Source organism: Boleophthalmus pectinirostris, unplaced genomic scaffold, assembly GCF_026225935.1.
Source record: "Boleophthalmus pectinirostris isolate CB_2022bp ecotype Guang Dong unplaced genomic scaffold, ASM2622593v1 HiC_scaffold_13, whole genome shotgun sequence".
NCBI classification, from domain to species: domain Eukaryota; kingdom Metazoa; phylum Chordata; class Actinopteri; order Gobiiformes; family Gobiidae; genus Boleophthalmus; species Boleophthalmus pectinirostris.
The window spans coordinates 34,167,933-34,189,705 of NW_026571036.1; the positions used below are offsets into that span (position 1 = coordinate 34,167,933).

At 38.1% G+C, this 21,773-nt stretch overlaps 1 protein-coding gene across 1 annotated transcript in view; it reads right to left on the reverse strand.

Annotated features, from left to right (window-relative positions):
• ches1 (checkpoint suppressor 1) overlaps positions 1 to 21,773 on the reverse strand; it is a 177,242-nt gene that overhangs the window by 52,974 nt on the left and 102,495 nt on the right. The window contains exon 3 of the mRNA XM_055149302.1: positions 5,586 to 5,740. Coding sequence (XP_055005277.1) covers positions 5,586 to 5,740 — 155 coding nt within the window. The remainder of the gene's footprint in view (positions 1 to 5,585; positions 5,741 to 21,773) is intronic.

A 21,773-nucleotide genomic window follows, 5' to 3' on the forward strand; every position in this document is an offset into this window, starting at 1 on the left:
GAGAAAGACGAGAGAAAAGAGCGAGATAAGAGAGATGAAAAGAGGAAAGCGAGAAAGAGAACAGAGGTGAGAGCGAGGTGAGAGAAATGGAGAGAGAGTGGAGAGAGACAGAAAGAGAAAGAGAAAGAGGAGAGGCGAGAGCGAGATGAGAGAGACAGAGAGAGAGAGGAGAGAGACAGAGAGCAAGAAAGAGGAAAGAAGGAGAGAGGGAAGAGAGACAGAGAAAGAGAAAGAGGAGAGAAGGGAGCGAGATGAGACAGACGGAGAGAGAGAGAGCGGAGAGAGATAGAGAGAGAGAAAGAGAAACAGGAGAGAAGAGAGGTGAGAGCGAGATGAGAAAGATGGAAAGAGAGAGGAGAGAGAGACATAGAGAGAAAAAGACAAAGAGAAGAGAAGAGAGGAGAGAGTGAGATGAGAGAGACACACAGAGAGAGGGTGGGAGAGAGAGTGAAAGAGTGCAAGATAGAGACAGAAAGAGAGAGAGAAAGAGACAGAGAGAGAAAGAGGACAGGAGAGAGACAGATCAAGAGAGAGAGAGAGAGAGAGAGAAGAGAGACGCAGAGGGAGAGGGTGAGAGAGAGAGAGAGAGAGAGAGAGAGAGAGAGTGCAAGATAAAGACAGAAAGAGCGAGAGAAAGAGAGAAAGGGACAGAGCAGAGAGCGAGTGAGAGCAAAATAGAGAGAGGAGCATTCACCTGTTCCGAGCCTGGGGGCAGGATAACAGAAGGATGGGAGTGGACCTTGTAAATTTGTGGAGGGTCAGAGATAGAGAGCACAGAGAGAGAGGCAGGGGCAGATGGAGACACAGCATCGAGAGAGGGGGGCATGCTATGTTTGTCTTTGGGAACTAACTTTAAGAAGAATATACATGGCTTTCGGCTTTATGAAAAATCAACACTGTTGTCATCGAGATTAACAATTTAAAATGACTTTTGAAAACATTGCGGAAAAGTCCTTAAAATGTTGCACATATCAGGAAACTAAAACTCATGAATACTTGTGCCATAGGTGTCAAAATTTTATTATATTTCAATGAAAGGTGCAGGAGATGTCATCAGTCCAGGTTACAGATTGGATCTATGGAGAGGCGAGTTCGCTCACAGTTAAAATGCATGTTTTTTAAGATATCTGTTTAGCAATCACGTGCAATTTAATAATAGGCAAGACACAGTAGATCGATTTAATGACCAACTGAAAATTGCAGGTAAATCAATAACATCTCCTCATATACTGTACAAGCTGGAAACCTTCACTACAAAAGTTACGCACTGCATCTTTAAAGGTCATATATTAGGGGTGTAACGATATCCAAGTCTCATGATACGATATTGGCACAGTATGAACCTCACCATACAGTATTTATTGCTATATCGGGGGAAAGCTCACAATATGGTGGGGAGGCTCAGGATTAGGGATGTAACAATATCCAAATCTCTCTGTACGTTATTTTCACAATATACCTCATGGTACAATATTTATTATGATATTTTGTGGGGGTTAACAAAACTGTGAATATGTGACTTTTTCCTCTTAAAATGCCTTGACAAGACTTAATCCAAAGAATTAAGACTTAAAAGTGCTTAGAACAGTTATTTCTTCTTGTAGTCTACACTGAAATGGAGCAAAGGATCATGGTCTATGTAGTTCACTCTGTCTTTTTTTAGCTATTGCTGCACCATAACTCTTCATTTAAGCAAATAGACTTGTATTTCAATATATTGTGAGAACTTTGACGATACGATATTACGATATTTCGGTTATTGTTACATCCCTATCGTATATTATACAAAATTGACTCTTGTGAGCTTTGAGAATTGTTATAACTTTGTTACCTCATCAAAACATACCTGGAGTTGTGTTTCATTCACACATGTCTGAGTAATTCTTTCTTATTTCTTAGTCTTTCTACATCTCCAAAGCTCAAAATGCTCTGTTCCACCTTATGTCATGTAGTGGTAGTTTCCAAGTTTAAGTTTTTATCTTTAGTTCAACAGAGACTCACAATTCCCCTTGTAAATGATTCTAGTGAAGGTGTATAGAGTTTAAAAACACAGTGGAGCACTTCCTGTATTACCACATGACATCACAAGGTGGAACAGTGTTTTCTGTTTGCGAGAAGAGCACAAGTCCAGGTATGTTTGTGACGAGGAAATATTACAACATAGATCAGAAAAGAGCATAATATGGACCATTTAAGAGTATTGTAAGACTCGCTTTACCATTGTGTCACCATAAATCCTATAATTGGACCATTTTCTTTTCCCAAACAGCGGTTTCTTACGTCAGCAACACTTCTGTGCCTCCTCAATAATACATTTTCCAACTATTTTTGTTCCCAGGCTGTAAGAGAAACTGTCAACTGCCGCACAAATGACAAACAACTGCTGAGTCTTAACGATTAATGTCAACAAAAGCTGTTTGATTTGACGGAGGATTCAATATTTTCAAGTGTGTGAAGAGGAAATGTAAATGCGTTTTATTAATTCGTCAAAACAAGCACTTCAAATTGCTACTGAATACATAAAACGTCAAATTTCCGTTTGATTTGAGAAGTATTGGAATACATTATGTCTAATAAATCTAGAAAGGTACTTCACAGTCCATAGCAGTTTTAAATGTTGTGTGTAAATTAGTCTAACAATACAAAAATGTGGGTGCAAGTGGTTACTTTATTTTAAATTTGATATTAATTTGATTCCTAAACTGTATTAAAGGTCCTATATTATACAAAATTGACTCTTGTGAGTTTTAATCCATGTTAGAATGTTGTTACCTCCTCACAAACACGCCTGCAGTTGTGCTTTTGTTTCATTCACACATGTTTGAGCATCTTTATTATTAATCTGTCTACATCTCCAAAGCTCAAAATAAGTAGATATTGACAATTCTGAAAGGTCTGAAATCATCCAACAACAATGGTAGCCTGGCAGGGACATGCATCTGACCTTGACTTTGACTTATCAGTAATATAAAAGTGTAACGGAGAAAGTTTTAGGAAGGCTGCTCAAAAATATCCTAAAAATGTATCTGCAAAAATGCGGTCATACCACTTTAAGAATGCCCAATCTGATCTGAGAAGCTAAGCAGGGCTGGATTGGAAGACTGCTGTGAATACAAGCTACCACAGTGGGACAGCAGCGGGTCTACTTTTGTTGTGTCCTCAGGCAAGGCACTAGATGGAAACTAGTTATTTTGCCATAAGAGTGCTTTTAAGAACTCACTGCTTCTGTACATCGACTCTTCAAATAAAGACTAAACTTGTTTCTCATAGTATGTGGTGAGTGAGAGATTTGTCAAAGTCACAGTTTGTCAGCCTTGTTTTCCCCTGTCTGCCTCAGGGCAACTGTGGCTCCAATAGTAATAATACATTTTATTTAAACAGCGCTTTTCTAAAGACTCAAAGATGCTGCACAAAGAATACAATTAAAAAGAAGAGCACATTTAAATCACATAACATATAGTCAAAATTATAATTCTAGTCGCTTACCATCCACTGTGAATGAAGTGAATGATAGTATGAAGTGAATGATTGAACAAAGTGAATGATTAAATGAAGTGAACACATCTTTGGTCTCTTGACAGGTGCTACACTGTAAATCTAAGACTCCAATCACATTACGGATACATGCAAAAACGTCATTGTGCTTACAGTTAAATAAGTTTGTCCACTACAGGCGCTGGAAGAAACACTATAGTATCCAGTATTTAAATGTATTTCAAAAATGTCACTAGTTTATTGTTTAGCTACAGGCCTATATATAAAAATATATAAATATATCTGTACTCAATCTACCGTTTAAAACTCTTGTACTTGGCATTAGACATTGACATTTTACAAGTTTTTACATTATGAGACTTTGGTGGTTCTACTTGTTAGTTTGTTCACGGTAAAGTGGAGTGAAAGTGCAGCGGAGGCAGAGGAAATATGTTATATGTAGCGTAAAATTAAACTGAAAGGTTGACCTTTTTTGAACAGCTAAAATATGTGTTGGCTCTGCTCCTGCTGCTGTATCCAGGGCAGCCCTGCATTTAAAACAAACACTGGGCAGGTAACTCACAATAGCACAATCTCAGGTAAAGTAACACGCTATAGGAAAACATGCAAATTATAATAAGTTGATAAGTATAAGTTAAACTCTCTCAAGTAAAGTAACACGCTATAAGAAAACAGGCAAATTACGATAAGTATAAGTTTAACTCTCTAAATTAACAAGGCGAGTAAGGTGTCTTGCTCAAGGACACTGATAAGAGTTCAGTGCTCGTAGCTGGGATCAGACAATCAAAAGTCAGATTGAGGTACTGAATTGACCAAAACAAACAAACAAACAAACAAACAAACAAACAGAATAATTAATTAACATGTGTGAATGAAACAAAACAAAACTCCGCCTCTTTGTGATGAGGAAATAACACTATAACGTAGATCAGAAAATAGCGTAATATGTCCTTTAACACAAACTAAACTTGCTGAATATGAGAATTTCCATGTGGTCTTAAAAGTGCACTATGTAACTTTCCTAGAAGATGGAAAGCCTCTTGTTTGTCTCTGTGGACATGTTGCCTGGAGCAGGATTGCCTCTCCACAGACCAGGCTTGTAACTAGTGGCTTCACCTGCATGCCCCCTATGGAGACATATCGATTTGACGTCACTGTGGAACATTCCAAGCAATAACATCTCCATGGAGACAAGCATGTATTTATTATTTTCATAGCTAAACCTAATAGAAATGATACAACTCAGTAATTCACAAATATAGTAATATATGACAAAACTACAAAAATGTACCTGATGTGTACCTGCCCACTGAGGAGTAAGAGAAACACGTAACATTAGAATAATTCAAGATAAAAGGTTCATTGTGTTGGAGAAAAATCTATGAGGCCTTAATGTGTTTATAATCGAACCAGCTTAAATAATCAATGTAAACTAAGTGGATGGTGCACTGTATATTAGACTCTATTGACATGTGAGTCAGAGGGTGGTATAACTATCACTATATGAAAATCTCAATGCTTATTATTTTTCAAACAACTATGGTTAATTTCTCCATATTGGCTGCACTGGATCAAAGCAAAGGATCATGGTCTATGTAGTTCTTTGCTTTCTGAGCGTTCTACTCCAAGAATATAATGAAGTTTATCATACCTTATTTCAGTGTGGCCTTTATTTTTCATCTGATATTATATCTTATATTAGGACTGAATGAAAAGAGAAAATATCAAATTGTTTTCTGACAAGCATTGTGGTGTTTTAGTAATAGGATTCTGTTTAACTTGTTCAGAAAGAAAAAAAAGTACTAAAATATGATAAATGGACATATTTATATAGCGCTTTTCCACCTTCAAGGCACTCAAAGCACTTTATATCAAGGAACCATTCACCCATTCACACACACTTTCATACACCAATGTACACAGACACTAGGGGCAAAGTGGGTTAAGTGTCTTGCCCAAGGACACAATGATAGAATTCATTTGAGGGAGCAAATTTTGTATGATTACTTTAGAAATCAAAGAAAATTCTGATTCTAAAAGTGTGTGTTAATATGATGTGATGTGCGTTTATGTTGTGTATTGAATCTTACCTGCTATGAAATGTCTGGGGGGGCAGGGTGGGCGGGGACGTGGAGGGCGTGGCCAGGCTCGGGGGATATGGGTGATAGGGGGTCTTCTTCAGCGCCTGGATCAGGTTGTGTCTGTACTCGGGGTCTATGGACCACAGCGAGCCTTTTCCTATGCTCTGAAACACACAAAACAGGAGAGACATGAGACACAAGGCAAATCGTGAAGGACGGATAAAGAAGAAAACAGCTGAGAAGATTTTCAATCATTAAAGGTGAATTGTGTAACTTTTCGTGTGCCACCTGAAATATTTCACAGGGTGGCATTAAACTTGTCTATCTACCATGTAATCAATTCTGGGTGTTTTTATTGCTTAAAGAACATGCACACCAACAGTCAGCGGGCCCTCCTCTTCACAGATCTGACTGGTATCTTGGTCTGGTAGCATCTCCTGCTTGTTTCCATGGAGATAGTTAAATTAATCCCATACTGTGAAACATTCCAAGCAAAGCAATTACACTGTCATGGCAACAAAAATGTAGGCAGGATATGGAGATCTGTAAAATGAATTCTAGTTTTCAATAATATAATCTGAATCAATAACAAAATGTACGAGTTACAGTAATTATATGCAATGTTCTTTCCTACTGGAGTAAATTACATTACTGTTCTTATTGCAAAGATATTTCTTACAAACATTTGAATGAAGCTTTTACATTTTAAGTTAAAACTGCATTGTGTGGCTTCTGGTAGAGGGTAAGGGATGGGGCAAAATTGCCACAAAACTGTGCACACATGAGGAAAATGATCTTATGATTTTATTTTAACATTTGTTTACGTTTGGAGTGTATAAAAAGGGGTTAAGAGCTGGTGAATGACAGTTCCTGAGAAAGTGTAGTTCCAAAAGGCAGGGCTACAATAACAACAAAAATATTAAATAAGATACATTAAAAATTCTAATAAAAAAAAAAAAAACATAACTGAACCACTCAATTTACTTATGAGAAATAATGTCAAAATCTCATCTCATCTTGTGCAAACTTTATCTCATCCCATCTGTAAGCTTGAATCCCCTGCTTCAGTGTGGATGTAATTGTGTTAAACTTAATTGAGAAAAGCAACTCACAGTTAATTCAGCAATAAAACACCTGATATCTAATATAGATTAAAGCGTTTATTTTCTATTTTCTGATCTATGTTATAATGTTGTTTCCTAATCAAAAACATTCCTGGGGTTGTGTTTTGTTTCATTCACACATGTTTAACACACAAATCCTGCATAATTCATCTGAATTCTTCTCCAAACTCTGTTCCACCTTGTGATGTCATGTGGGAAAACAGGAAGTGCTCCATTGTGTCTTTAAACCCCATACACCTTGGCTAAAATCATTTGGAATTTCCAATCTCTTCTGAACAAAAGGTTAAATGCTGTTAACATGAAAACTACTGATTCATGACATCACAAGGTGGAACAGAGCATTCTGAGCTTTAGAGGTGTAGACAGACTAATAAAGGGTCACTCAAACTGTGTACATGAAACAAAACACAATTATGTTTATGATGTTGTAACATTATAACATGGGTTAAAGCTCACAAAAAAACATTATGCATAACGTATAACTTTTTACGTATAATGCCGTACTGTGGAACATTCTGGGAAATGCAAAAACCTCTCCATAAACAAAAGCAGGTGGCTGACCCCAAACCACAGATGTTGGACAGTGTGCCTTTAATCCTGTGAGTCTGTTTTGATATTGTTAGTGTAATTTTAACAAGGAAAGATACGGTCTCAATGCCAATTTATTCAAAACTTCAAATGTGATTTTGTTATTGTACAATCATGTCAAGGATACAACTCTCTCCTGTATGCATTTTTTGATCAAAGACTCCTCATTTCACCAGATAAAAAAAGAAATAAATCAGTCTATACATTATCCACAAGGGGCAGGAAAACATCCAGACATCCATGCTGTCTCCCCCTCCCCGAGACACCTCCTTCTTTCATCCTCTGTGTCTGTGAATGGAGTAAATATGAAATTAAACTACTCACTTTGCGATACTCTATGATCACGAGCAGGTACAGCGTCAAAGGAGGGGAGGTGTCACGGCTGGCGCGGTTTTGGAGATTTTTTTATTTTTATTTGCCAAAACATAAAAAAAGAAGAAGAAGGAACTGTCAGTGAATCGGAGCCGTGAGCCAGGCATTAATTGGGATCACGTAAACAGTTCAGAGCAGGAGGAGGAGGAGGAGGAGGAGGAGGAGGAGAAGGAGGACATGTTTTTGGGGATGCGGGATTTGAGAAGGATTCAGTCTGACAACTTCACAGCTTAATCAAATCACGCTTCAGAAGTTTGTAGTGAGATACAAATGTATACTGTTTAATGCAGTGTTATAGGATCATTTTGTGTTTAGTGTCAGACATCAAAATGTGAAAAAGTTACGGATATGCAAGATATGAAAAAAGACTGAAACATTATTAAAAAGGCTGATATTGCTGTATTTTCTGATCTATGTTCTAATGTTACCTCATCAAAAACATACCCGAGTGTGTTTTGTTTCATTCACACATTTTTCATTTAACAGACAAACCCTGTAGTGAGTTCTTCTCTCAAACAGGAAACAATCTTTCCCCTTCCACACTTGTACGTATTCGAGACGTTTTTGTTGCGGATGCAGTGTTCGTCCAAACTAATCCAACGGCAAACGGCTCCAGAAAGGGAACGATCTGGTGCCGCCAGCTCCCATGAATTCATCTGAACAGATACAGTATAGTACAGATCTGAACCAGCACTGTGTGGATGCCTGAAAATGCTGATACATTGTAGATCATTGTAGATCTATGCGCCGCGAAGTAATTCACCACCAAAACACTAAAAGGCTAGAATTTATGTCCATTCACACAGTCTATGTGTATGACCTGCAGATGTATAATCTCTGAAAAGTTTAACATGAACCATCTCCAACATGACAGAAGCACAGAACAGACTCACCATCAGCAGAACACCCCTCTGTCACAGAAAGCACACATATATTCCACTGAGTCGTGTCCTTTTTAACTCCGACAGAAGCTGAACCGCATCAGCGCACATTAGCGAGCTGTTTTTTGAGTGTCCAGTTTATGCAAATTAGTCATGCGGTTTTAAGGTTTGTTTCTGTAAAAGGTAAACAAATGTGCTCAAAGCTGTGTGGATAAGAAAGATTTGTGGACACAGAAACAACGTGTCTGGACGCAAATCATTTCCGAGACAGTGATTCGTTTCAGTGTAAACGTAACCTCTGTTCCACCTTTTGATGTCATGTTGTAATACAGGAAGTGCTCCACTGTGTTTTTGCACTCTATACACCTTCACTAGAATCATTTCAGACCTGGAATTGGCCGTCTCTACTGAACTAAATCCATCTAAAGCTATCATAAGGTGGCACAGAGCAATTTGAGCTTTGGAGATATAAACAGACTAATAATCAAGAGTGAATGTGTGTCAAACGTGTGAATAAAATAAACACAACATCAGTTTTGATAAGGTAACAGCATTATAACACTGCTTAAAGTTCACAAGAGTCAATTTTGCGTAATATAGGACCTTTGATAGTATTTAACTTTCTGTGGGTGAAAGTCAACGGCAGTCCATGGAAACAGAAAGTTACTGGAACATTACTGTGGAATATTACAGCCAAAGGATCAACATTTCCATAGAAACAAGCAGGAGACGGCCCTCCTCCAGGCCAAATTAGAGTCTATTTTGTGCGGATAAAAGCCTGCTAAGAGTAATACCTGTGCATACATGTTTTTCAGTGCAGTAAAAACATCCATAATGTATAAACAACACGCTTTTATTTTAGCCTATTTTTAGGCTTAAAAAAAGGGAACAAGAACAGTGCATCAGATTTATGCTTAATACTTTGGAGAAACTTTTGGAAACTTCTGTGAAAAAGTAAATATACAAATTTTACTTGACAAATGGCAGACTTGCCTTTCATAACTGTTTCACTGCTGCACTATATATAGTCCAGAATCATGTTAAGATTTTGTGTTAAGTCAAATGTATTTATATTTGTATTTATGTATTTATTTTGGGCGAGTAGAGACTTACATTCTTATACAATGGAACATATAACATAAGTGAAATCATAATAGAAATTAAAATAACTACAACAAAAAATTTGCCCAGAAAGGAGTGGGAAGAGGAAAACTTTAAAAACTTAAAACTTAACACATACAATACACATTAAAAGAGCAAGAAAAACAATATTAATTAATAATAATAATAATTTGACTATAATAAAATGGGAAGGTGCTGCTGCTTAGTTGGCCGGTAGTTTCTGTATAAAAACATGAACTAAAAACTATTTTCTCTTTCCCACTGTCTAGTTATCTTTATTGGGACGTCCAGACCGTATGATTAACCTCTAGTCCAGCCCTCCACCACTGGCCTGTATAAGCAGACAGCATGTGTACATTTGCTCACAGCGCCCCCTGTCTGTGCCTCTTCATTACTGCGCGTTTCCTGCGGCTCCGGGGCCATATGTAGCCTGTGGAGCTGTGTGCGTGTGCTGACTGTGTATGTCCACTTCCCCTGGGGAGCGTGATATTACCCAGCATGCCTTTCTCCTGGGAGTGCTCCGCTCACAGCCAGAGACGCCTCTCCAGTGAGCCTGATATTACACACATGGGCCCAAATCTACCCCAAACCTCTCGATGGATGTGGGGCAATGCCAGGACTCTATTTGGGCATTTTTGTGCTATATTTGAGCTCGGATTAAAAAATGTTTTCAACTTCTTAAAGAGACACTCTACAGGGGTTGCTGCCCTTGCTTGACCTAAAATGTTTCACAGTATGGCATTAAAATGATCTATCTCCACAAAGACGTCAAAAAGTAAGTAAGAATACATGTTTTTAAGCTACTCAAGATAAGTTAGAAAGTTATATGTGCAAACTTCTCTTTTAAAGGGACATTTCGGAATTTTGGACATAGGGCCTCATTTCCTAGTGAGCCAGATTGTTTGAGATGTGTTGAGACACTTTTAAAAATATTCCATCCACTCCTTGTATTTGCAGAGGTCGCTGGTGCTAGGCTAGTGCATGTCAATGGCCATAGTTAGCCTGACACTAAAACCCACTCCTCGAAGCAAATCTATTATTACGCCAGACTGTCGATGTGAATGTCTGTGGTGACAGAATAATTTTAGACGTAAAACCAATCTTGCATTTGAAGGATTTATGTCTGAGCTGCAGCAGCGAGTTATACTTCCTGATAGAAAGCTCGGCAGCGGCAGGACTGATATATGAGAAAATAGTCCCTCAACATGCGATGATTCATGAGATGCAAGGTTAGTTTTATTTCAGACATTATTCTATCAACACAGACATTTACATCAACAGTCTGGTGTAATAACAGATTTGCTTCGGGTGTTTTGTGGAGTGGGTAAGACTGTTTTTAGTGGCAGGCTAACTATGGCCATTGACATGCACTAGCCTAGCACCAGCGACCTCTGCAAATACAAGGACTGGAAGGAATATTTAAAAAAAGACTCTCCACATGTCTCCAACACGAGGAAATGAGGTCCTATGTCCAGAATTCTGGACTGTCCCTTTAAGTTAATTTTATGAAGATTATTTATATTTGATTTGTTTGTATTGTGATTTTAATGCCTTTCTTATTCTGTAAAGAACTTTAAATGACTTGATGTACAAGTTGTTCTACACAAGCAAACTTGCCTTGCCTATAGTACACTGTAAGAAGAAAAATGAACCAGAACCAACATGCATATACATTTTCATATTTGCCAATCATGGCAATAATTGAACATCGTGTTTTGTCTTTGCATTAGACAGTACAAAATCAACCATAAACAGCCCAACCTGCATTGCCCACATCTTAAGAGGTTGGAACACTGTATGTAAATATTTACAACATGATATTTTACATGTTATGACACAAAGTGTAAGCTAGTGTTCACTGTTAGTCTGCTCACCACAAATTCAATCAAATGCACACAACTTCTGTTCACAGTTACAGTCACTTACAAACGGCCAATCAGAGCCCTATATGCCCTTTCAGGGCCAATCACAGAGCTGCTCACATGTGTCATCTGGACAACCAGACATAGGCAGAAACTTGATCTTTCCTCAGAGACTGTGTTCAAGTTTAGAAAAAATCCAAATGATTACAGAGTGCAGGGTTAAGAGAACAAGTCATATGAAGTTAAAGGTGGAATGTTATTGCTTGGAAATGTTATTGCTTTGCCTGGAATGTTCCATAATGTATATCTAGCTCCATGGAGACAAGAAGGTGACGCCACTACTGGCCAATTACATGTAATATCTGTGTAGAGGTGGCCCCGCTTAATGTGAAAAATGTAATTGAAAACATACAAGATAAAAATGTTTACTGCAATACATGTGAAACATTCTAGGAAGAGCACTAACATCTCCATGGCGACAAGCAGGTGGCTGACCATCTACTAGAAAAGTTACAAAGTGCGCCTTTAACTTATCATAATAATACAATGATTTAAAGGTACACTGTGTAACTTTTCTGGTGGAGGGTGCGTAATTTGCTCGTCTCCATGGAGATATTGTTGCTGCAGCTGTCTGGAATGTCCCGGTATGGCATTAGGCAAGGCAAGGCAAGTTTATTTGTGTAATAGCACAATTCGTACAATAAATCACAATACAAACAAATCAAAACATAAATAATCATCATTAAATTTAAAAGAGAGAGAAAGACATTAAACGAGAGAGAAGAGTGCAGAATGAACTTGCATTCTTACTGTGAGTGGGCTCGCCTCTCCACAGATCTGTCATGTAACTTGGCCCTGTGGCATAACCTGATGTCTCCGTAGAGATAAATAAGTATAAAGCCATACTGTGAAACATTCCAGGCAACATGTCCATGGAGAGAAGCTGGTGGTGGACAAATTTGCACAGTGAACCTTTAACATCTGTCTCCTCACATTTAATTTTATGCATATTTTGTGCAACTAATAAAAATGTAGTTATAACACTTGGACCCAATGAGCACTGTTACACAACAAATAATCCACAAATGTTAAATCAGACTTAAACCCAGCCCTTACAGCGTTCATATAAAACTCTGAGCTTCCATGAGCCTTTAAGCACCTTTACACTTAGAAGCCATTCACTTAATTCACACAAACTGTACTTAAATGATTGAAAGCTTATAATAAATGTAAATAACAGAGCAAATTACAGGTATTTAAGACTCCAGAGGTAACTTGAGAAGTGGTTTGCGGAGCGGGTTAAAGACAAAAGAGGGTGAGAGAGTGAGAAAAGAATGAAAAAAACCATGGCGACAGGGCTGTGTGCTGCCAACATCTGTTTCCTGTGTTATATAAGCGCAGGGGGCTGGTCTGGCCTGGAAATGGAACATATTAAAAAGTACTGCTACTGACCCTGTGTGCTAACACTAATGCTAATGCTGCACTCCTGCTTGATTCATGATAGTTTTAATATAAGATAAATAAAAGTACAAGGAATTAAGCAGAGTTTACCACAAAGACTGTAAATACTTCCTTGTCTGTCACCTTTCTGTGTTTGTTGCCAAATTTGTCTCTAAACTGGGTTGTAATAATTATTAAAAATTATTATGACTAAACGAATATTAAAATAATTGTTGACTATTTTGATAATTGGTATCTGGTCTAGACTCTCAAACCTGCAAAAAAAGGTTTTATGAAAAGACATTATTACACAAAATGGCAAAAAAGTGGCTTCATTTGAAAATACTCTCTATCTACAGATCTTAACATCTTTTTTTTATAGTGTATACAAAGACAGATTTTCAATAATGTATATCTGTCTGCAGTTTTATGACCAGGAGTACGGCATGTCACTTTTCTGATCACATATACACCAAATGCTTTTCTCAAGGATGTTACTGCTGCCTGGACTGTTTAGATTGTAAATAAAAACAATAAAGAGTATTTACACCAATCTGTGTATCATTCGTTCATTAGTTTTTCAAAATAAAACCAAAAATAAGAAAGCAAAAAAACAACTATTTTCTTCATTATTTATCTCCAAAACCAAAATGAAAAAAGGATAATGATTTGTTTTTTTCAGTTTTTGATTTTGTGTTTAAATGAATAATGGAAAAAACTGATAATGGCCATTTTCCGTTTCTGTGACTTAAACTGCGATGCCGGACTTTTGTGCTGCATACGGACTGAACCAGGACTAAAACAGGACTACACCAGGACTAATCTTTGACCTGAGCGCAGTTGGGCGACGGCTTCGCTTAGTCCCGTGGGGCGGAGAACTCTGTGCTGGTCCGCCTGCGGTCACACAACGGTCTACACGGGTGCACCTCCAGATCCATCCCGGCACTCAGTCCTGGTTCAGTTCTGGTTTAGTCCTGGTTTAGTCCTAGTTCAGTCCTGGTTTAGTCCTCTTGGTTCAGTCCTGTTTAGTCTTGGTTTAGTCTTAGGATCTGTCCTGGTTTAACCTTGGTTTAGTCCTGGGATTAGTCCTGGAAACAGTCCTGGTTCAGTTCTGGTTTAGTCCTGGTTTAGTCCTAGTTCAGTCCTGGTTTAGTCCTCTTGGTTCAGTCCTGTTTAGTCTTGGTTTAGTCTTAGGATCTGTCCTGGTTTAACCTTGGTTTAGTCCTGGGATTAGTCCTGGAAACAGTCCTGGTTCAGTTCTGGTTTAGTCCTGGTTTAGTCCTGGTTTAATCCTGATTTACTTCTGGTTCAATCTGTATGCAGCGCAAAAGTCCGGCATTACAGTTTAAGTCATGGAAATGGGAATCGTTATCTGTTTCTTCATTTTGGTTTTGGAAACAAATAATGAAGAAAATTGTTGTTTTTACATTTTCTTATTTTTGGTTTTATTTTGAAAAACAAATGAACAAATGATACATGGATCAGACCTAATATTAAATAGTGCATTAAGCCCAGAAAGCAGCCTATCATAATAAGAACACGCTGGAGGTTAAGTCAGTCCAAAAAGAACTGGATAAGGTCGACAGTAGCTCAGATGGTAGAGTAGTTTCTCCACTGATCTGAAGGTTGGTAGTTCGATTCTCACCCTCGACGTGAACATCATCGGTAAAGTGAACAGATCCAGTGTCTGTGTATGCTGGTGTATGAATGTGTGTGAATGGGTGAGTGGTTTCTTGATATAAATTGCTTTGAGTGCCTTGAATGTGAAAAAGCTCTGTACAAAAATATAACCAGTGCATTTTTCAGACATTCAGTGTTTTTAGTATTCGGACTGGAAACACTTTGTAGGTGCCACAGACTGGAAATTATTGATGAATTTGTATTGTATTGAATCTTGTCAGTTCCTTTTTTATCCTAACTGCTGCTACTGGATTGATGTTGTAGCTCTAAGTGTTGTGAGTGTGTAGAAACAGCGCTGTCTATTGTCTGCCGTCTTTTGTTGTTGTGTTTTTGTGCCCATCTCCATAAAGGAGACAATAAAGACTAAATGTAGCTATCTCCATGGAGACAAGCAGCTGGCTCCATCAGGCCAATTTACAAGTCAGATCTATGGCGAGTAATTCAATAAATGCTAGATAGCTTCACAAACATTTAAAGCCATACTGTGGAATATTCAGGCAAAAGAATAACATCTCCATAGAGCATTCGGTTTAGTCCTGATTTAGTCCTGATTTAGTCTCGGCTTAGTCTCGGTTTAGTCTAGGATTAGTCCTGGTTTAGTCTCAGTTTAGTTCTGGTTTAGTCTCAGTTTAGTCTCATCTTAGTCTCGGTTTAGTCCTGGTTTAGCCCTGGTTTAGTCCTGGTTTAGTCTCGGTTAAGTCTGGGTTTAGTCCTGGTTTAGTCTCAAGTTTAGTTCTGGTTTAGTCTCAGTTTAGTCTCGGCTTAGTCTCAGTTTAGTCCTGGTTTAGCCCTGGTTTAGTCTCAGTTTAGTTCTGGTTTAGTCTCAGTTTAGTCCTGGTTTAGTCTCGGTTTAGTCTCGGTTTACTCTCGGTTTAGTCCTAGTTTAGTCCTGGTTTAGTCCTGGTTTAGTCTCAGTTTAGTCTCAGTTTAGTTCTGGTTTAGTCTCAGTTTAGTCCTGGTTTAGTCTCGGTTGAGTCTCGGTTTAGTCTCGGTTTACTCTCAGTTTAGTCCTGGTTTAGCCCTGGTTTAGTCTCAGTTTAGTTCTGGTTTAGTCTCAGTTTAGTCCTGGTTTAGTCTCGGTTTAGTCTCGGTTTACTCTCGGTTTAGTCCTAGTTTAGTCCTGGTTTAGTCCTGGTTTAGTCTCAGTTTAGTCTCAGTTTAGTTCTGGTTTAGTCTCAGTTTAGTCCTGGTTTAGTCTCGGTTGAGTCTCGGTTTAGTCTCGGTTTACTCTCGGTTTAGTGCTGGTTTAGTCTCGGTTTAGTCCTGGTTTAGTCTCGGTTTAGTCTCGGTTTAGTTCTGGTTTAGTCCTGGTTTAGTCTCGGTTTAGTCTCGGTTTAGTTCTGGTTTAGTCTCAGATTAGTCCTGGTTTAGTCTCGGTTTAGTCTCGGTTTAGTCCTGGTTTAGTCTCGGTTTAGTCCTGATTTAGTCTCGGTTTAGTTCTGGTTTAGTCTCAGATTAGTCCTGGTTTAGTCTTGGTTTACTCCTTGTTGAATACGCATTTGCTTCTTCCCACTACTTTTTGGATTGATTTTTTAATTTTTTGTTGGCGATTATATTTGTGATTACTAATGTAAAGTAATTTCCGTTATGTGTCTGTTGATTACTGTTAGAAAATAATGCAATTTATCATTTATGAAATATCCGAATAAACGTATTATAATTATTATTGTTTAGTCCCAGTGTCTGATTCAGTTCTGGTTTAGACCTGAGACCTGACCTAGATAGATTCAGGAAGTGTACATTTAAAGCCATAATGGGGGACATTCACGCAAAACAATCATATCTCCAAGCAGGTGACAGCCCCTCCAACAGAAAAGTCAGTCCAGAAGTGTTCAAAATAAAGATATCATTTATACATTGGTCCAGTCTCCAAACATGTCCGCATCCATCAGTCTAAGCAGATTTGTTGACCTAAGTATTACACTGAAACATATCCTGATCTTATGTATCACAGTACTTTCACCAGTACTTTCACCATTACTATTTATGGAGATCTGATGGACAAGTACAGATAGGCTGAAAGCATTAAATCTGCATGTGGCTAAGCCTGATTAACCTATGTGATTCAACTATCCATCAACCAGTGACGGAAGGACTACCGGAACTCCATTTTGTTACTTAAGCAAAAGTACGGATACCAAAGTACAATAAATGCTCAAGTAAAAATATCACATGAAAAAATTTACTAGTAAAAGTATTAAAGTTTAAAAATATGCTTAAAGAGTAACAAGTAAAATCTCCAGCATATTTTGAGATCTAATAAAGCTTCAAATGTAGAGATTTTGAGAAAGATTTGTGCTGAATTTTGTTCAACAGAAACAACTGAATCTGTAGTTGTTGCTTTTTTCAAGATGTTTTTTTCTTTTATGCTTTCTCATACACGTTCAGTCCTGTTAGAAATGTAGTTGAGTAGAAAGTACACATAGCTTCTCTCAAATGTAGTGAAATAAAAGTAAAAACTATCCACTAAAAATATACTCAAGTAAAGTACAGTACGTGAACTTTTTACTAAAGACCAGTACTTTATTACTTTTACTTCATTTCGTTCCAACACTTCAACATCAGCTTTCATAATCTTTAAGTGCACCGAGATATGATAAATAACAGTAATCAAAGCACAAACTTGAAAAGTGTTGGAAAATGGAGCAGAGATTTCAATAAAAAGATGAAACTGAGAGACAAAGCAGAAGATTCCTGGAGGAGACTTTGACATAAGCCAGCTCTGTTCATAATGAGGTCCATTTGTGAAATATGTTACACAACAGACACGAGAGAGGACACAGAGATGGGAAAAATGTTCATAGAAAAAGTTCATAGATTTACATTAAAGAACACTATGTAACTTATCTTATCGGGTTCTCAGTCTAGTTGTTTCCATGGAAATGCTACAACTTTGTCATGAATATTTCACAGTAGGCCATTAGATATCTTACATGTTTTCAATTACAAGTGTTTTATAAGCAAGATAGCTAAAAAAAACCAAAACACACATTTTTATAGTGAGTGGGCCTGCCTCGCCACAGATTTGACCTGTAACTAACCCTGGTGCTGCCTGCTCAACCTCCATGGAAAGAGAAAAAGAAAGAGAAACCAAGAAACAATAGAGAAAGTAAAAGAGAGAGAGATGGGCAGACACACATAGACTGACTCAGTGACATACTGTGGAACATTCCTGAACAGGTAATAACATCCCCATGGAGAGAAGCAGGTAGCGAAGGCTCCACCAAAGTTACAAGTTAAGAAAGTTGAAAACTTTTTTGAGTGAAAGACAATGAATATGTTTTTTTCTTTTGAAACTGTCACAATTATGAGTCGTTCCTTTCAGAAAATCTGCCAGATTTTCAAACCGTTCAAATTCCAACTTTTTTGAAATACAATGAAAACACTTCAAGAAACTATAGCGAAAAACAGCACTTTTGATTAAATGACATAGGGCTGCATGATTTGGAACAAAAAATATCATAACAATAATTGTGATTTTCTGAGCAAAAATTTAATCAGACTCATATTTATGTTGTCAAATCAGGATTTATTTCATAGAGCACATTTTACACTAGGAGAATACAGAAAAGACCTGTTTAACTAATACAAGAATAAAATATTTCACAACAGGTTTGTACAGTGCTGTGATGATATTAAACTTTCGACACTAAGGAACTGACTTGATACTTAATACAGATTCCTATATCACAATGACAATTAAAAAGACTCTTTCTTTAGACAACTGAATTAGTATCTGATTTTAGATTTAAACAAAGGATTAATACATTTTGACAATACAAAAAGAATATTTCGCTGGTAACAGAGACCTGAATATACCCAAATAATTGCATCCGTGTAACTGCTTTTAAAATTCTGATTTAAGTGCAGTACTGGGCAGCCTTAAAATGACATAAATACTTTGCAATGCTGCTTTAAAAGATCTGTCATATACAACACAGTTAAAGATGCACTGTGTCACTTTCAGGGTGGAGGGTCCGTCACCGTGGAGATTAATTATTAATTATTATTGATCATTGCATTTATATAGCGCCTTTCAAGATACCCAAAGTGCTTTACAGTTCATTATTCATTCACTCCACACTTGGTGGCAAGCTATTATTGTAGCCACAGCTGCCCTGGGACAGACTGACAGAAGCGAGGCTGCCAATCTGCGCCACCAACACTCACACACACTCCACTCTCATTCTAGGCAATGTAGGTGGAATGTCTTGCCTAAAGACACAACAACTGTTTTGTATTTTTGTTGTTGTTTATTCTCACTGGCAAATGATGATTGTTGCTTTGCCTGGAATTTTTCACAATATGATATAAACTTATCTATTTCAATGGCAACAAGCACCAAGATATTGTTTTATTGCAGACAACACATATAGTTAAATAATAAGCAAGTTTAACGCCAAAACACAATGCAAAAGCTATCTTCCTAGTATATCTCCATGTTCACAACCAGGAGCTGGACTCTTACCAGAAAAGTTCCACAGTGCACCTTTACGTCAACATATCTTTAGCCTTACATTGCGTTTACATTGACCTTACACTGCCCTTATAACATGTCTCTTTCCTTGTGTCCGACCTGCCCCGCCACATACTTGAACTGCTGTCTTCTGTGCCTGCGGCTGCACTCGCAAAGCTCTGCCTATTTAAAACTGACAAGGTAATTACTGCAGTTATGTCACTTACACAATCACACCCAGTATAAAGGCATAAAGGCAGAGGAACGCTAATGCTGATGTTTAACTCAATCTAAAGACAGATGTTATGGTATGTTATGTGGGCGGGGCTTGTTCGTGGTGGCCTGAATACATTCTATGCATTTGGATATAGTAGCAGACGACATCACAAGCACAGACTGTGTACAAACATGGTCTAAGGGAGCATGATGTCACCTTTAGTGTTCGGCTCCAGTCAAATGAAGCCAGTGTTAGAAGAAGGAATTTATTTATGGACAAAATAGCGAAATAACAACACCAGGATCGTGTAGAGCGGGTTAATATGAACATTTTAAGATCAAAATAACGAGGTTCACAGCAGCAGTTACAGGGAAAGGGATGAGAATTTTTCATAAGTCAATTAAAGTCAGAGTCGATGGAGCCGGAAGTGCCCCAATGAACACTTCCTATTTGAAATATCTTGATATGGTATCGTCAAAACTGTCACAATAATATCGAGAGTGGTCACAATATATCGTATTACAAGTTCCTTTGGTCAAATGCATTGTTTTATAGTAGCAACAGCTATAAAACTTAGGGAACTACATATCCCATGATTCATTTCAAGTGACAACATGATGTTTTTAATGTTAATTCTTGGGATTATGATAGTACATCTTGTCAAGATATTTTAAATAAAAAATGCAAAAAGTATCCTGTCTACAATTATATTAACCATTCCAAAATATCTCAATAAATATCATACCATGAAATGAATATCGTGATAATATCGTACCGTGAGATTTGGATATCGTTATATCCCTACTGTAAATAAGGCTCTATTGGTCCAAAGTTTTTCCCAGACTAGTGTATAGTTTTGCCATCACTGTAAATCTAACAGCAATTAGCATGCAAACACTTACCTCCTGATTATATGCAGAGAGAATGCACCTGATAGATTTTGATCTAAGTGCTGGTTTAGTCCTGGTCTAGTCCTGGTGTCTTTTTCACTACTGGTCATGACCTGGTTTGGACCTGGTTTGGACCTGGTTTGGACCTGGTTTTGACCTGGTTAAGACCTGGTTAAGACCTGGTCAATACCTAGTTTCGACTTGGTTTAGACCTGATTAAGACCTGGTTTGGATCTGGTTTGGATCTGGTTAAGACCTGGTTTCAACCTGGTTTCAACCTGGTTTCAACCTGGTTTCAACCTGGTTTACACCTGGTTTACACCTGGTTTCAACCTGGTTTACACCTGGTTTTGACCTTGTGTGGCCCTGGTTTCGACCTGGTTTCAACCTAGTTTTCACCTGGTTTACACCTGGTTTTGACCTTGTGTGGCCCTGGTTTCGACCTGGTTTCCACCTGGTTTTGACCTGGTTTAGTCCTGTTTTAATTATAGTTTTGTAGCATACAGCTGTATCTTTTCCACAGCTTCACTTTATGTGTCCATGGCTCATTACAGCCCTGATCTCCGGCGCTAATCCTGAAGTCTGAAGCTGTCATTAAAGGCACGTCGTCAAGCCGCGGTCAAAAATCCTGTTAGTAAACAAAACCATGGCAACCGCTCGCCCCAAGCGCTCGTTCAAAACCACCCAGCTTTATTCATGCACAACAACATGGACAACAACACGCACATCCTGCTGTCTTAAAATATACAGTTACATATTTAAGATTTTTACCGTTGCACATTTTTTTCACCCATTTCTATTTTAAGTTTTATGCAAATGCTAAATCTGGAGAGGCCCTTCTGCAGTTCAAGTAATTTTAACTTCTTGTAAACAGACTTTGCAATGTTCTTACCTCAGCTTTTACAATGAGAATTTAACACACACTTAAGGTGTTATGGCTTGGACTTGAATGTTCCACAGTATTTCATTAAACATACTTAACTCCAAGGAGACACAACACAGCCGGGCCAAATTACAGGTCAGATTTTTGGAGAGGTGACCCTGCTCACGGTAAGAATACATGTTTTTAAGCACTAAAATCACCTGACATTGACACTTTGCACCTGATGTCGTCAGCATTCCCTGCAGATGTGATGCCAACTGAGGCTATGTTTATATGATGATGGTCTGAACAGAAGACGAAAAAGTGGCGTCGCGTTGTCACTTTTTATTTTGCATTTAGACGAGTGTTTTCGGGAGGAAATCTGAGCGCATATGGTGACGCGAAGGTGTGTGGAATTCGATTGGGAATGCATGCCAGACGAGTAGGTTGTGACACTAGGTGGTGATGTATGTGACGTAAATGTATACGTGACCTGAACAGATCTGACCAGAGTTTTGCGTCTTGGGCAGTGTAGACGGAAATGCTTCAACTTTTCCACTCTGGAGGGTGGTTTCAGACTTTTGGATTTTTAAGTCCCCAAAACGGCATCATCATCTAAACAAAAGGCATTTCCGATAAAATATTTTGTCGTTTTTACCCGCAAGCATTCTCGTTGATAAACAGGCCCTCAAAGCACTGCTCT